The sequence below is a fragment of the Cebidichthys violaceus genome, unplaced genomic scaffold, assembly GCF_023349555.1.
Source record: "Cebidichthys violaceus isolate CVI_PGR_0920_01 unplaced genomic scaffold, fCebVio1.0.p SCAF_15, whole genome shotgun sequence".
Lineage (NCBI taxonomy): Eukaryota > Metazoa > Chordata > Actinopteri > Perciformes > Stichaeidae > Cebidichthys > Cebidichthys violaceus.
In genome coordinates, this window is record NW_027176318.1 from 8,355,865 (window position 1) to 8,372,102 (window position 16,238).

A 16,238-nucleotide genomic window follows, 5' to 3' on the forward strand; every position below is an offset into this window, starting at 1 on the left:
GTGGTGGAAAAATCCAGACAGTGTAAAACAGACAAAACACAAATGATGGTTGGGAAAATGCAGTAACTGTTATGAGTCAAAACAAGGCAACTAAAAATATTCCTCTACAACTAACAGCTGTCAGCTGAATTCGGACAGCTGTCCAAACAGAATCACCAAGAAGATGAAATGATACTAGAAATACACCAAATGCAGTCGACGAGAGTTATTATTGAGAGTTGTTATTTTGTATATGTATGTCTGTATGTAAAGGGTGATATTGTTTTGCACAGCCTTGCCACTAGCTGCATGTTGTTGGGTTTTCTTTTAAGTTACTAGTAAAAGCTAATTAGTGCGTTTTTTCAAGGTAGTTTCTGTGAAATCTATTTATAGGATGAAATTAAAATGACACATGGTGGTGTAAAGCAATCACATTATAGCATTATAATTGGTGCAGTGCTGTCATTTCTGGCAACAACACATGGTTATTATTGCTTACTTGCAGGTATCCCTTTCAGCCAGTCTCCCCTTTAGTTACCTTTCACGCCCCATCTGCCATCTCGCCACTGAACTTCCTCCCTATACATTTAGATATTTGATAAAATGCATTATTAAGTATCTTTCCCTTATCCCCTCCTTTCCCATCTTTCCTCCTCCCCTGTCCCCCTCTCCTCCCTTCTCTTCTCTGCTTCTCTGGAGCACTCCGGTACAGTCTAATTAGAGCCTCCGGTATAGGATGTCATTATCTCTCTGCTGTTTCTGGCACAGTGGGTACAGTGCAGTACTGTATCAGCATAGGGAAAGGAAAGCACGCAGCACATACACTGATGTGGTGGGTGGCGTCCTTTGCATCCCTCACTGCGGTAACGTGTGAGCCGGTGTGTGTTTTAGAAAGAGAGTACAGTAAGTTATATATATTTAGGGCGTGATTGAGCATGAACAGTGGATGTGGCAGCTTCAGGACTGTATGTGACTGAAGATAGATTTGTGCTAAAAAACGTATTTGCTGCCTTGTCCATCAGTGCCACTGACTGTCAGCCTCTGGCCCATGACTTGCCTTGTGAGACACTCCTGCAGGGCAAAAAATGACACTGATTCAGACCAAGGAAAATACATCACACTGCCAGGCTCGATCCCTCTGTTGCTCTTTCATGCACATACACGGCCTTAGCCATAGACTTATGATCCTCTTTGGTGCTGTAGCTGCAATGCACTGGCTGAATTACGCACTCCACTTAGAGAGACTGACGAATTAATGCTGCCTTTTTGCATTGATTGTAACATTTAACTGTGGCCAGGGTCCCTGCTAATACCTATACTTGTAATCAAAGTTACAGTATTGGTTGGCTCTATCGGAGCTGACGATGAAAAGAATGGCTCTATAGATGGATGACGCAATCTTATGGTTCCTGTGGCCTTGGGGCCTAAAGAAGCTGAAACCGAAGGACATTCTGAAGGGAGACAAGGCTTTAGATGGAAATATGCGACCGCGAAGAATGTGTCAGATAAGAGCTAAGTAACTGCTGTGGCCATGAATCACAGTCACTCCAATATTATCAGCCAGTCATATCATAAGTAGGGGTGTGTATAGTGTGTATAGAACAAAGTTTAATAGCCTCCCCAATATGGACTGTATGACTTTAAAAAAAGATCTCTACGGCCAGTGATAACATCTTGTAACATTAACAAGTGCTGAATTAGTGAAACAAGTAGTGACGGTGAAGCTGACATGGCAGCTGCCTTATCTCACTTTTGTGAGTAACAGGAGGTACTTGAGAACTTAACCCCACTAATAGAATCCTATATAGTTGGTCACTATTTTGTATGTATTGATTTAGTTTCTTGCAGTAACCCTTAATATTGTTCAATGAAGTTTCTCTTTACATCTACATTTTTACATTCTCATACGCTCAAATGTCTGAGATAAAATTTTAAAGGTTCTCTATTCCATAATCAGAGCATATAGCAGCAGACAACTATGTGCAATGTAAAGATATAGTGGAGTAATGTCGACCTGAGCAGAGAATGAAGTCACCCTGAGCTTCGCTGTGCTTTGTTGACACAGCCAGGCCGGCCAGCCAGGCCGCATGTGCCTTTAAGTACCTTTTAGTGCCTTTAAGTACCTTTTAGTGCCTTTTAGTGCCCCCCTGGTTAGCTCACAGCCACCACTCTCTGCCTTGCGCTCATACGGCAGTTACAGCTGATGACGCCGCCTTGAAAGGCTCAGCTGTCGCCATGTTGAGAGCCGTGTGGAGGCAACAGATAGATGTCCTCAATTTCATGTTGCCCTCTGATAAAAGCCCTTGCACTTGCAGTATTACAAACTGGGGCAACATTCCAAGTAAGATCCCAAAACACACCTGCAATTACTGCTTATCACCATGGGTGCCGCCAAAGAGAAGGAAACACAGATCTCCGTGATTGTAACTTGAAACCATTATAGCACAAAGTATATTTTATCTCACAATTTAAAACGACAGTATTATAAATGGGGCCATACCCTTTAAATCCTCAAAATGCAGGCCTCATAATGCTTTTTGTCCTTGACTGAAATGTTCTCTAAAAGTCTAAGTAAAATTGTGGCCTTATTATTAAATCAAGCCCTGCAAATGCACCCAGAAGAAGACCAACATTTTTCCAGGAGTAAATTAACTGCAGTCATGGACTGAACTGTGTGTGTGTGTGTGCGTATATGACCAAGCCATATGAGAAGTTATAGTGTTCGTAAAATGTGGCTTTTTCCTGTACTGCTGCTGCTCTTCCCTCGGGCAACTTTTAATCCCGTAGCATTAATGCAGCACAGGCAACTCTGGTAGATAAGGCAGCATGTCTAGTGTGTGTAAAGGGATGTAATAAAGGTGTGTATGTGTGTGTGTGTTTGTATGTCAGTATTTGTATATGCATGCAGGGCTGCGTGGAAAATACTGATGGAGAAAACAAATGCAGACTATCGGAGGCCTCAGGGTCAAACTGCACAGCAACACTATTTCATCAGCACTTACGTTCCCCCCCTCTCTCTGTCTGTCTGACCAGTCTAACCCCCCCCCCCTCTCTCCCTTCCTCTTGGCAACAGCTTGCTGATTAAAAAATGGGCCAGACCCCAAGTAAACCCTTCTGCCTATCTGTCTGACCCCAGCAGAGGAACAAGTTCCCCCACAGCCACAAACACTCACATTGGGATACCGCTGACAGCTGCACACAAACCTACATGCAATATCAAAGCTTCCTGATGCAACCCCTGATCTTACTGCGTGTGTGAAGGAATGCTATATGGAAACAGAAAATGAACAGAAAAAATACATCGCAAAGTCTTGAAGTTGAAGCTGAAAGTTTAGAATGAATGAATGAATGAAGACACGCAGTATTTGGCAAATGAACAGCAGTCTTGCGGCGTGTTTTTTTTTCTTTCTTTTCTTAATTTGTTGTCTGATGTAACTGTGTTCTGCTGTCATAAACCCAGCTGATGGGAGTACAATTTCACTTCCACTTCATTTCGTGTGACATTTCAAAATTTGGCAGTAAATGTAATTCACAGTTGGACGGGAGCGTAGCTTAGCGTCACTAACCTTGGAGCGCGGCGGAGCACGGATGTACCATTTACAGTCGACGGCCTCGGTGGCGTCAGCCTTCCCGTCTCTGGTGATCTGATGGGACTCAACGATACCTTCTGGACCAACCATGTCATACTGACAGGCTGAAACAAACGCATAGGCATAAACACACAAACACACACACACACATGCATACATATGTACGCATGTGCAGTTCAAGCTAACACACATGGACTCACAAATACCACACATGGACTTTAAAAAACTAGAGTGCAAATAATACAAAGAACTGGAGGAACCACAGCACGAATAGGCTTATTGAGATAAAAAAAAGAAGGAAAAAAAGTGAATGTGATAACAAGTGAGATAAAGGCAGAAAGAGAGAGAGAGGAAGACACAGAAGCAGACAGAGAGACAGAGAGGGAGTATACCTACAGGGCAGAGGTGGGGGGACTCCCAAGTCTGCAAAGTCCGGATCTGTAGAGAGAGCAGAGGAGGGGTGGGGGCATTCATTATTAATACATGATTACAAAGTCAGGATCCTCACAGAGGCAATACAACCAGGTGTAACAATGTACAGAGGAACTTCCAGAGAAAACTACAAATTGCTGCCCTCACTCCTAAATCATTTCTGCTTTGCTACACCCTCTAGTTTGAAGTCACCTTAAAGAAAGCTGTTGGCATGTTGTCTTCTGCCTGTCAAATTCTGCATACACTCTGCATTTGATAGAGTAATTAAATCCTGTACTTCTTCGTTTGATTACAGTCATTGAGGTATAAGTGTGTACAAGTCTACTCCAGGCACATGTGAAGTCTGTGGGTGTTTTCTGACCAAAGAAAACCTACTCTAAATTACTCTTATGCTAACCAAATGAAGATAATAAGCTCATGACAGTATCCCCACTCCCCTAAAATTATGTAAAATATCCTCATTAGAGCTATTAGTTCAAATCTGGAATCAACCACATTTACTGGCATTAGAGGCTTTGCAAGCGAATTTCAAGGATCAAGGTCAAACTCTTGTGCAGAAGATGTTCTCTTTGGGTTTCATTCAACATGCTAATCACTAGAATTTGCAGCTGTATTTTACAGCGCCTTTGACAGTAATTTGGCTTAATTAGGTTTAGGACCAGATACATTTTCTTAGACAAAGTCGCTGTGCAAACCATGTGTTCTTTTTCTGGGGGAATAACAGACAGTGCAGCTAAATGGACATGACACTAAGGTCACTGTCAAGTCACTGTTGACTTACAGGACCGATTACACTGCGAGTCTCGATAAGAATACAAAGGGATAATATTTCTTGGACTGATATACTAAATATGAATAAAAGCTCCTCTGAGTTTATCTTTGTTCCCTTTTGCACTGTCAGAACAAAACAGAACTGAAGCTTAACTGAGATAAATGGAAGAGCAAAAACATTAGAAATATCCTCAAGAAAGGTTTCAGAAAATTTTAGCAGACCGTCGGGGACTACGAATCTAATCCTTAACCAAACTTTAACACACTGAGTATAAGAAAAGAAACTTTAACAAAGCTGAGGCCATACGTTTTGTCAGCTAAACAAGATAAGGGAAGCCTCTGCTAAAGTTTTGAAAGTCAGCTTGAAGCGAAAAAGGTTTTTACATTTTTTTCTCTCTATAATGTTGCAATAAATTACATCAACAGGACCGGCCTCGCTGAGGTGTGTTACCTCGTCTTGCTAGTGAAACATCACAGTCTAGTCTCTTATCCCCATAGATTCAATATCGCTCCTCAGATGACTTCACACAAGACAGAAATTGACTCTTGAACAAACTCTCCTGTTCTTTCACGTCATCAGTTCTGTATGTGCTGTGCAGGGACGTTTGTGCGTTTTTTTTTATCAAACATGCTCTGGCAGAATGTCAGATATATCCACTTCTACAAAATAAATGACTTTGAAATAATTAATTGTGTGTATGTAAAAGTGAATTTTGATTACAGTTCACCTTAATCTCATAGTTCAAAGCCTTCCTCTCACATACAACCTTCACCTAATAGTTCTGTCTCAGCTTTCAACACGATAAAAGGAAATAATAATGAAAACGATTAAAGTAGCAGGATAATTGTTCTTCGACCAATTTCTGAGCTTGTATTCCACTATGATGGCACGGCAGGCCATGTTGTCGCCATGCGATGAGATACAGCATTGTCCCTGACATAAAAACACCCCTCAGCATTCAATACATTCCTGCTGATTCCATTTTCTTTCCAGCCTAGTGACAGAGCAGTTGTGCTTTCAAAGATATGCCGTTAGCTGTGAGCTCTGGGCTGCATTCATTTGAGGACAGGGCCTGCGGAAATAGGAAACACAAAAAAGGCTTCACATTAAATCTGATTGTTCCTTGCCAATTCGAGACATGGCTACCACTGACTGAGCTCAGTGTGGAAAATGAGGTCTGATTGCACAGCGTGAACATCTTGCCTAAATGTCACTGTTTTTTTGTCTGTATGTATGCCCTAATTTTTCTGTCTAGACATGACTCAGAGCTTTACTGTGTATGCAGGACATGAGGGGCAAGACCTGTATACCTGGCAACACTGCACGTCCTGGTGACAGAATTTCTGAATGAAACGGCACTTGCTGCATGAAACCTATAATCAAAGGAGAGAGATTCTTGGCCCGATTTCAGCGGTGCTTTAGTGGGGAATCAGAAGAAGAAAAACCTCCACTTAAGGTGAAAAGAAGAAGAGCCAGTTGAATGCCTGTAACAAATCTAGCAAGGCTGCAGAAATCCCTTTCTCCCTGGTGCTTTCAGTTCCAACATGGTACTTAGCAAAACATTCATGTGAACACAGAGGCGGTCAGAGGAGGTGTTTGGAATCTACTCAAGAGCTTCTCCTGAGGCTTACACTACAATTCCCTCCCGATTAATTGTTACTTTCAACTAAGGCTCAAATGGTACAAACTATAAAAAGCTGAGTAACTATTTTATTTGTCTTTGGGAAAAGCAATGTTTGCTTGTACAGTTCAAACAAATCCAACCACGTGGCCAGTCTCCACATGGAGAGGTGGTGAGTTGTAAACTAAAGGGACTTTTTTTTTCTTCCAAGAGCAAAGTGCTGCTAACTACTGTAAGGAATTGACATAATAATTCCAGCTGTAAACCTTTTGAAGAAATTGTTAGACATTTTGGGAAATCGTATTCTCTTTTGAACTGAGAGTTAAATGACAAGATTTAAACCACAATATCTGTACGATAAATCTAAGCTGGAGCAAGTTAGCCTAGCTTAGCACCAAGACTGGAAACAAAGGAAACAGCTAATCTGTCAGAGAGTAATAAATAAATACATTTTAAAAAAACAATTAAACAAAATTAAACAAAAAATACAATGTGTTATTTTGTGAGTTTGCTGGTAAGTGGATTGACCTTCTGGGTAGAGCCTGGCTCACTGTTTCCAGTCTTTACGCTAAGCTAAACTAAGCTGAGCTAACTGTTTCCTGGCTATAGCTTCATATTTAACATGAGAGTGGCATCAATCTTTTCAGCAAGAAACTGTATTCCTCAAAAATATCAAACTATCCCTGCACATTTTTTGTAGCATAACTACAGCCTCCATCCTATGTCTTTCCATGTCGCCCTCCATGGGATGCTTCGGAGTGTGTAGCGAGCAGGTAGGCCGACAGGGAATCAGACAAGAACGAGGGATGAGAAAATCAAAGTGGAAGACAGTTAATGAAACAGTGACCTTCAGGTCAGCTGTGCTGGTTGCGCCAGAGATTTATTATTGGGCTTTGGCATCACTTAACCCACCACGATCACAAGGCCAAGCAACCTCAGAGGAATAGATGCAAGATGTATGAAGGCACACACACACACACACACACACACACACACACACACACACACACACACACACACACACATCCACTTTTGATAAAGGCTATTCTTAACATGGCAACACAGGTCCCACTAAAAGGGCTGCTGTGCCTATAAATGCCTCTCATGCAACCCTTGACCTTTTTCGACTCTTGCTCCTGAATTTCAATCAGGTGAGTTCCATCCCCTCCGTCATCAATCACCCCCTCTCTCCTTCGCTGCCCTCCTTGATTAATCGATTCAATCAATTACATGGATTGATAAAATGATTGATGTACTACATAAATTATGTGTACTATTTCCACAGAACGTGATTCAACCTTGCCTTGGGCTAAGCTCGGTCACTATGTAATATTTGATTGAACATGAAACTTCAAAAGCATCGGCGTATGTTGCTACGATGAATAATAAATACCATAATAACACACCAACGCGAGCACAGACAGAAATTTCACTAGAGCCTGCTGTATGTGCTGACATGTGGAATATGCGCTTCGATTGTATTCACACTGCAGCTTCTCGATAGCAGTCGCTCTCTCCACTGCATTGTATAAGTGGCTTTGCCTGACTGAGCTGAATTCAGAGCACATCCACACAAGGCCACACCCTCTCTTCTCTTCATAAAGCTTGACTAAGAGTGTAATCTTCTGGGGCTTACTGTATTTACCCTTTGCAACACAGAAAATGCTCACTTTAAAGCCGGAGACTTTAAGTTGCCCTGCAGCACCGTTCGTGCACATATTGAGCTCCTCAAAGAGCAAAACGCTGTCAAAAATGTTCACACCAATGTACAGCAGGTATACACCTGTGTAACAAAGTGCTGCCAGCAAAGTCAGAGAAATGCACAGAGACAGAGCAGAAATTACAGAAGTTATGTGCAAATGCCCCCACAAAAAAACACGAGCAGCGTTCGAATGGCAGCTCAAATTTGCTCATCATGTTGCTTCAAAAACATGTTTGTAATGCTTGCTGTGGGGCGACGGTAATTCAGTTTGGCAGCCAGACATAAAAATAATCATTAGGAATTTGTTCTAGTAAAAACAAAATCTGAAACAAATGATGAGTAGGCCCTGATTGGCTCCGTGTGGTGTAGTCCTTTATTGAGAGCATGCACACATACACACACACACACACACACACACACACACACACACACACACACACACACACACACACACACACACACAAATGAATCAGAGCATTGCAGAACTCTCAGGAGATGTACATTTCTAGTAACTGTACAATCCCAGATGTATTGCTCTTCATAATACAGGCACAATGTTTTATTAATGAGACACACTACTGCTCATTCGGAATTGAACATTAGGCTCCACTGCATCCCTTCAGTATTAGCTGCTAAGCCCAATGTGTGTTAAACAGCATATGAAGGAGACTCATGATTATCAATGTGTGGCAATATTCCAGGAACCAAAGGACACAAACATGCAGAGTGCACACACATAACCAGCCCACACAGAAATACTCAATTTCCCAGTGGCCTCATTTCCTCTCAGCTGCTCAGCAGTGACATTTAAATAAGCATCTGATTAACAATCTCTGCTAAAGTGGTTGATCAAGCTATTGAATGGCTGTCATTAATCACACTAGACACAGCTGTGGATAGAAGTGGAAAGAAAGGAATGAAGAGGTAGAGAGATGTGGAAGGAAAAGGAAAGGTTTTCCAGTTTGATTACTTCCATCTCTTTCAATCACAGCTAAAGCACAATTTTGGCAGAGGTGATTGTCTCATATTTCCACAGTTCCCCGAATCGAGTTTGTGTCTACCGTTTTCATTCTAGCAAGTCACCCAGCTTTCAACTCCCAGAACAGACATGCATGTCACATACTGGACTATTCAAAAACACTGCCTGAGCAAACAAAAGGCTATTGTGAAAACCCCTTTTTGATCAAATGGTGCTATAAAGATTAACTATATAGCTAATACCCACTCGACAGGGCTTTGTTGACCGTGCGGATGACAACCCAACTACACAGAACAGTAGCTGTGAAAAGAGGAGGCCACAGGATCTGTCGGGGACTGATATGATTCAACACACCCTGGGTGTCATGGCCAGTGAGCTGGGTCTGTGCCCCGAACAGCGATTAGCAGCGATGTGTAGCCCAACGCCACGCAATGTGCAACACCAGTTACACACCAATGATCCTGCGAAGAACTGTACTGAACTAGTCTGCAGAGGAAGTAAAGGAGTGTGACTCGTGCTTATGGTGCACAAAAGTGACATGAATTACAATTTTCCTGTTGTTTATTCAGGCAAGCTAAACTCGGCTTCACATCCAAACAGGCATTCATACGGCCTGTCCTTGACCTGTTTATATCACAACAGTCACCAAAACTATCATAGGCTGATCGCAAAATATGATGCGTGACTAAATGAGAGGAGCTTGTAGGTGGGAAATCTCAGTGTAAAATAGCTGCTGAGTAACCCCAACCCTTATCTCAGCCATCAATGGCTCAATTGCCCTTGAGCAAGGCACTTAACCCCGATACTGTATGTCCCAGTGGCAGTATCCAGATGCTATCAGTTTAAAAATAAGAGATCTTCTGTCGGAGCTTGGAGGACGAACTGTCACAGCATTTCAGATAGATTACAAGAACTGTGTGATCTCTGCCCTTGTGTGTGAACTAATGAGTCATGCAATACATTATTGATCTTCATAAGGGAAGCAGCTGTAGGACAGTTCTTGAAGCAGATAAGGATACAGTGTCTTGGTGAAAGCTAGGCAAACACGTGACACTCATCTGGTTTATCTCTAACCTCTAAACCAGCGGTTGCCAAACTGTTGTTGTGTGATGTATCCCCATGGCCTGTCAGATGATCAACACCAAATGTATGTATTATATAAAGGTCAATACAGTTACAACATATATCTCTCTCTCTCTCTCTCTCTCTCTCTCTCTCTCTCTCTCTCTCTCTCTCTCTCTCTCTCTCTCTGTGGTATTCCACTATATGTATGTAAATTGATATGATGTATCATTGATATGATATGACATTTCCATAGATGCACAATTACAGTAATAGATTTCTGTACGGGTACAATATATTGCATTCTAAAAAACTATGTGGTGTAATGTCTTTAATTGGGTGATTTGTTCATTTACTTCCTTAATTAGTTTTGATTTCATTAAGCTAAATGCCACTCTTGTCTCCAGCCCATTGAGCATATTGGCAAACAAGAAAAAAAACCTCTTGTTTGTTAATTAATCTGCTCATTTGCCCACGAATCCACCTCTCTGTCCTCACATCTCCCTCTGTTTTGTTCCTGTAACATTTACTGCTGGAGCTTGGTACATACTGCAGTTACCGATACACTCACAGTGTATATGCCATATTGAATGAAAGTGTCCATCAACATTTTGGCTTGAAGAGGATAGCAAGGAATTTGGTCGCTGGGATGGAGTTTCACTTCATCTTGCACCTTCATCCACAGTGATGGATTTAAAAAATCTGTTTGTGTCTGTGTGTCTGTTTGTCCATAGTTATGTGTGTGTGTGTGTGTGTGTGTGTGTGTGTGTGTGTGTGCTCTTCCATCGCCTCCATTGGCCAAACTGTTAACTGCTCTCCTTCTCTCCTTCCTTCCTCCCAGAATGCCTCTGGGAAACAAAGACAAGTGCACATAGCAATGCTGCACCTTGCGAACAATGTACCCTATCTGAATGTGTGTGTATGTGTGGTTGAGCATTAGTATACTGCAGTGGTGTAGTGGTGGTGTTCTTAATGCTGCAGGACTTTTAACTCTCTTACTGTTGGGCAGTTTTATTTGTGACAGTGAATTAAAAGGGCGATCATATGTTTTGTTTAGAGTAGCTTAATTCTCCATAACTGGAGTTTTAATAGAACAAAATATAGAGGAAGGACCAGCTTACTTGTTAAGTGATCTTTAAATCTCAGCAGATGTTCAGGCAACAGTTATGGACAGTTAGAGTCCAGTTATGAATGGTCCTGAACACTTGTGAAACCCTGTGGTTCAGCGGATGCTGGGATAGCATTATTAGCTAATGTTCCATCTGGGGATGCTTTTTCCTCGAGCTTGTCACCATTGTGGTGTGACAAGCTTTCATTTTGATGAAGTTTAATGATGTGCTTTGCTGCGTTGGCTTCATATTTTTAGCTGTACATCTGCAGGGTTTACTAGCTACTAGTGCAAGTGTTTTATATCCCTCCACAAAGCTGGCAGGTTATAAAAGGATAACAACGGAAGGGACTTTTGTTCCTTGTGGTTAACCGAAAGACAGCACTTCACCGCACCAAGGGTGATACAACCATTACCCAGAAGGAAGCACTGCCTTAAGAGGTTAAACTTAGGGAACCAAAATCTCTGCTGCTTTGAGATGTCACACTTCATAGGGGTACAACGCATGGGCAGTAAAATCAGGTCTACACTTGCCAAAAGACTAGCTGGTGCACGATCATTGAACATGGGGATGATTGATTTGTTTCACTGAGGCGTCCACAGGGAGGGTGTTGTAGTCGTCTATATGGGTGAGAATTACACACTCTGCAATTATTGAAAATATCTTCAATAAAATACCATAAACAAACTAGATTATTGTATATCGGCCGCCATCCGTTGAAGCGTAACCAAAACGTTTTGTCACCTGAGCGGACACTATCCCTTTATTTCTAGTGGTGTCTGTTGTAAACCAACCAACCTCACAGCTCCAGTTACACTGCACATGTGCCATACAGCTCAAGATCATGTCCCAACCTTCGTTCAATAGCCTTGCCTTTAAAAAAAAAACTCCTCTGATTTTACACATAAAAGTCTGTTTACAGTACTGCTATATATATATGAATTTTTTTTTTTTTTAAAAGTGCGAAATATGACAAATTGCCTTAAGTCAGCATCGGTTGGGTGTGAAGACTGCAAGTTTGCAAATGCAAGAAACCTGGGGGTGTGGAGTTAGGAAGATGTAAGCTTACCAGACTTCTGCAACCCGCTCTTCATTACTGCTCCAGGCTAGAGGCTCAAGGCTACATTAACACACCCAAATGTCCAGCTGGTGAATTGCATTGTGGGTAATCGGGCCACCATATTTTTAAAAACTGTGTATTGCGAGTCCGGCCATATTGTAGGAGCGTAGTGCTAAATCGGTGAAAGACTGTTTTAATGCCACCTCTGGGATGCTGTATATGCGGCAACATCTGATTGCGAGTCAATTTTCGCGAATGACTGTGCAGCTTTGTCAATGCAGCGTGCACGTTTTGTTTGGAGCGCTCACGAATTTCGATTGTGTATCTGTTTTACTTGTGTGTGTGTGTGTGTGTGTGTGTGTGTGTGTGTGTGTGTACGACGTAGTGATGGCTCAGGCGGGAACCCATTCCTGATGGAGAATTTAGCTGTCCCTAGGCATCACAGGTGTTTCTATCTAAATGACGCCCCAATGAAAGACACATTCCATCCAGGTTCCATTTGGGCAACCATGCAATAAATCAACACAACATCACCACTCTACCACTCATTACTGCACACAGAGTGAGTGAGAGAGAGAGAGAGAGAGAGAGAGAGAGAGAGAGAGAGAGAGAGAGAGAGAGAGAGAGAGAGAGAGAGAGAGAAAGAGAGAGAGAGAGAGAGAGAGAGAGAGAGAAGAGAGAGAGAGAGAGAGAGATACAATGACATAAATTGACAGAGCAAAGACAGTTCTGCTGATCTGCAAACAATGCATCCCCAAGAAAGGTAATTTGAGAGTCTGATTGCTTTCTTTAGATAGTGTTTCATTTCGCTGTCATGGAATTATGAGAGGTAGCAGACTCCGGTTTCAATTTTCACTGCCGCTCTGCATCTGTTCCAGAGGGCCCGGGGGGGGGGGGGGGGGGGGGGGGGGGGGGGATTGGGGGGGGGGGGAATCAATGGCTCACAGACTTTTCTATGCCAACAACTGGCTACAATTTGACCCAGTGGGGTGAAAAACTGCAGCCAAACGCACTTTAGCTAGTGGCCAATACAAACACAAAGTGGATTTAAATGAGGAATGCAGAACAAATTGCTTGCTACGTTAGCGCTGTAACAGTTACGGTAACGTTGGTTAAGATTAGAAGTAATGTGATTTAAAGGTGAATTTGTGTGCGGAACATTAGCCTTTAAAAAGACTGAATCAGTGAGCAGAGCAAAAATAAAGGCGAGTGTGGGTAGAGGCATTTAAATCTGTGGTTGGAGAGAGATGGAAAGACTGGCAGAGAGAGATTATGAGAGAGAGATTAAGAAACAGGGAGAAAGATGCAGATTGAGACTTTGGCCTCAAAAACTCCACAGTTTCTTTCCCTTCCCCATCACCAAAGTGACTGACAAATTGTTGAAAAGAACCGTAAAAGGATTTACAGCTGCATTAAGAATATTACACCACCAGTGCAGCTGTGTAGCACAACAAGAGCTCTAAAGGAAAACATGAGACCAGAGGCAGAGCAAGCTGTAAAACCTACAGTTCTTGTGACAATAACAACTGTCAGCCGTGCTGGAGACATTTCCAACATTCATGTTCCATTTGAGAACATAATCCCTACAACGTATGGGCTACTACAACAGCCACTTCTAAGATCTGTTTCTGGTAACAAGGCTGGCAGTATGGAGGGCAGTTTACTACTGTAAACTGTAAACTGCTGTTGTACACAAGCGGGGCATTTATAGAGTAACACATTGAAGAGAGATTTTGAACAATGAGCACTTGAGAAAACAGTAAATACTGACCTTTTTGTATAATAATGAATGCTAATTAAATTAGACAGTGGCTTTGTTGAATGGCTATTCCTATAAATATGTATATATTCTGTTTCTATAAATATATTGCCCCAGTGGTGAATAAATCCATGTGTATTCTAATGTAATCATTGAGACCTCCAGCAGCAGCAGATTATGCTTTAATACACATCAATTATAACATTTGAACTGTAATTTCACTGATTCAGAGTCAGTCTACTAGTCACATGAGTACTCCTCAGCCCATGAAAACAGTTCATGTCTTCTGTGGCTCTGAAAGGAGCTTTGTCTAGCCTGAGTAAATAACCCTTGCTATGTCACCAGAAAGACTTGGATGTTGACCAGGCAGGAAAAGATGCACTACGGGAAATATAGGATCCCGTGATTTTGGAGCTTTACCCATTCTCAGGACTAAAATGCAGGATATCTCGGCCTCTTCTGCATTTACTTTTTAGAGACCAGACAAAACCAGAGGTGAGTGATACTAGAATGCTCTGTAAAACTGAAGGGAGCTGCAGAATATGAGAGTTCCTCCCTACAAACGTCCCTTATCCTGTGAATACACTTAGCTGTAATCAATTGCAAAATATTTATTATAGCAAATATAAGTACTAAATCCTATAAGACCTATTGCTGTATATCACTCTAAAACAAAAGGGGGCTAACATCTTGTGTGCTGTTAACAGCTCAGTTTAGTTTGCACGCACCCACATGCACACACACACACACACACACACACACACACACACACACACACACACACACACACACACACACACACACACACACTCATACACATCTCGACACAATCACATTTTCTTTCTTTTTGTTGTTGATAATGTATTGTTATTGTTGTTATTATCATATCTTGTAAACATACTTTGTCAACAATATTACGTAGTCATATCTTATGTATATTTGTTTTGTGTTCACTATAATATTGTGACATTTTAATATTATATGTAGGTGGAGGATTCAAATAAGCCCAACAAGCTTTCTGCCTCTTCCTGCACTGTGATATTATTTATCTCTGATATGTTTGTGCACTTTTTAAATTGTGCAAAATAAACTAAACTAAACTAAAGTTAAAAGCCCTGAATTATATAATATCAGGCTTCCTCCCACCTGATTAGCTGTTAAACTGCCACAAGACCTTTTTTCCTTTAAAAAACTCCTTTGATGGTTCACAATTAGTAACAACCAAACTTTCTTCACACATGTCAGCAAGTTGCTGCAGCTTCATTTAACGCCCTGGCTTCTCTGACCTCACTAACACTGCAGGTAACCAGGCCAAGGGAGCGCTTCATGGGGAAAGATGAAGTGAAGCTGCTAGACCCTGACATGCACAAACCCACAAGCTTCGATCTCCTGTCTGCTTTACTTTCACCACTGTCTGTTGGGACACACCAGCTGTTAAATTGGCTGAATCAAAATGGAAATATTCAGTGTGGTGGGCTACCTGCGTTAGGCCTGACTGAGTCTCTCCCCACTGAGCCCAGAGGATAATCCATGCAGGGCTGGTGTCTCTTCAACCAGTGTTGGAAACAGCAGCTGTATGGAGACACATAAGGCCATTTTTGACCCTCTTGTTAATTCATTCCACATTTGATCAAACTGAACTGGGTTGATTTTCTCTTTTCCTGTATTTGGTATTTTTACATAACTGTTTGTTCATGCCAATAGAAGTAGGCTTGATCAGTTTGAATTAGATTTGTTGGATTCATCGCCCCCTTCCAAATCATAAGTTCATACTAAAAGTAATATTCTGTACTCATTGTTCTATGGGCCATTGTCTTTCTCAAACTCTGTCTTGCTCTTACCCTCCCCAACTCTGTCTATGCATTCTATTTTCAAAAACACTTTTCCTGCTAAATTTAGCCAACCGATCCTGATTGTGCATTAAGGCCACAACAGGCAGAACATATTTACGCAAGTCAGCAAATTCTTGGAGAGACTGTTTGACAGGGTGACTGGCAGCAAACCGCCAAATCTGGTTTCACACCAACTGGAACGTTCATTGAATTGGGTGTTATTTCAAGAAAAAGAAAATTCCTTCTGTGATCAGAGATTGTGTCAATTCTCCCAAAATGTCACAATAAATAAGAAATCGCATGAAATTGCCAGGTAAGTAATCCCCCAGAGCGGTTAAACA

At 41.8% G+C, this 16,238-nt stretch overlaps 1 protein-coding gene across 8 annotated transcripts in view; it reads right to left on the reverse strand.

The window, feature by feature from the left end:
• neto1l (neuropilin (NRP) and tolloid (TLL)-like 1, like) overlaps positions 1-16,238 on the reverse strand; it is a 63,998-nt gene that overhangs the window by 19,911 nt on the left and 27,849 nt on the right. For 7 of the 8 annotated variants that reach the window (XR_011102842.1, XM_068709828.1, XM_068709825.1 and 4 more), the window contains exons 5-6: positions 3,966-4,007; positions 3,546-3,673 (exon numbers count right to left, since the gene is read on the reverse strand). Coding sequence is in view for 7 of the 8 variants with exons in the window: in XM_068709828.1 (XP_068565929.1) it covers positions 3,546-3,673; positions 3,966-4,007 (170 nt within the window). In the remaining variant the exon portion in view is untranslated. Of the gene's footprint in view, positions 1-3,545; positions 3,674-3,965; positions 4,008-15,545; positions 15,630-16,238 lie in introns of those variants that run through there. The other variant, XM_068709827.1, reaches the window with a different exon arrangement.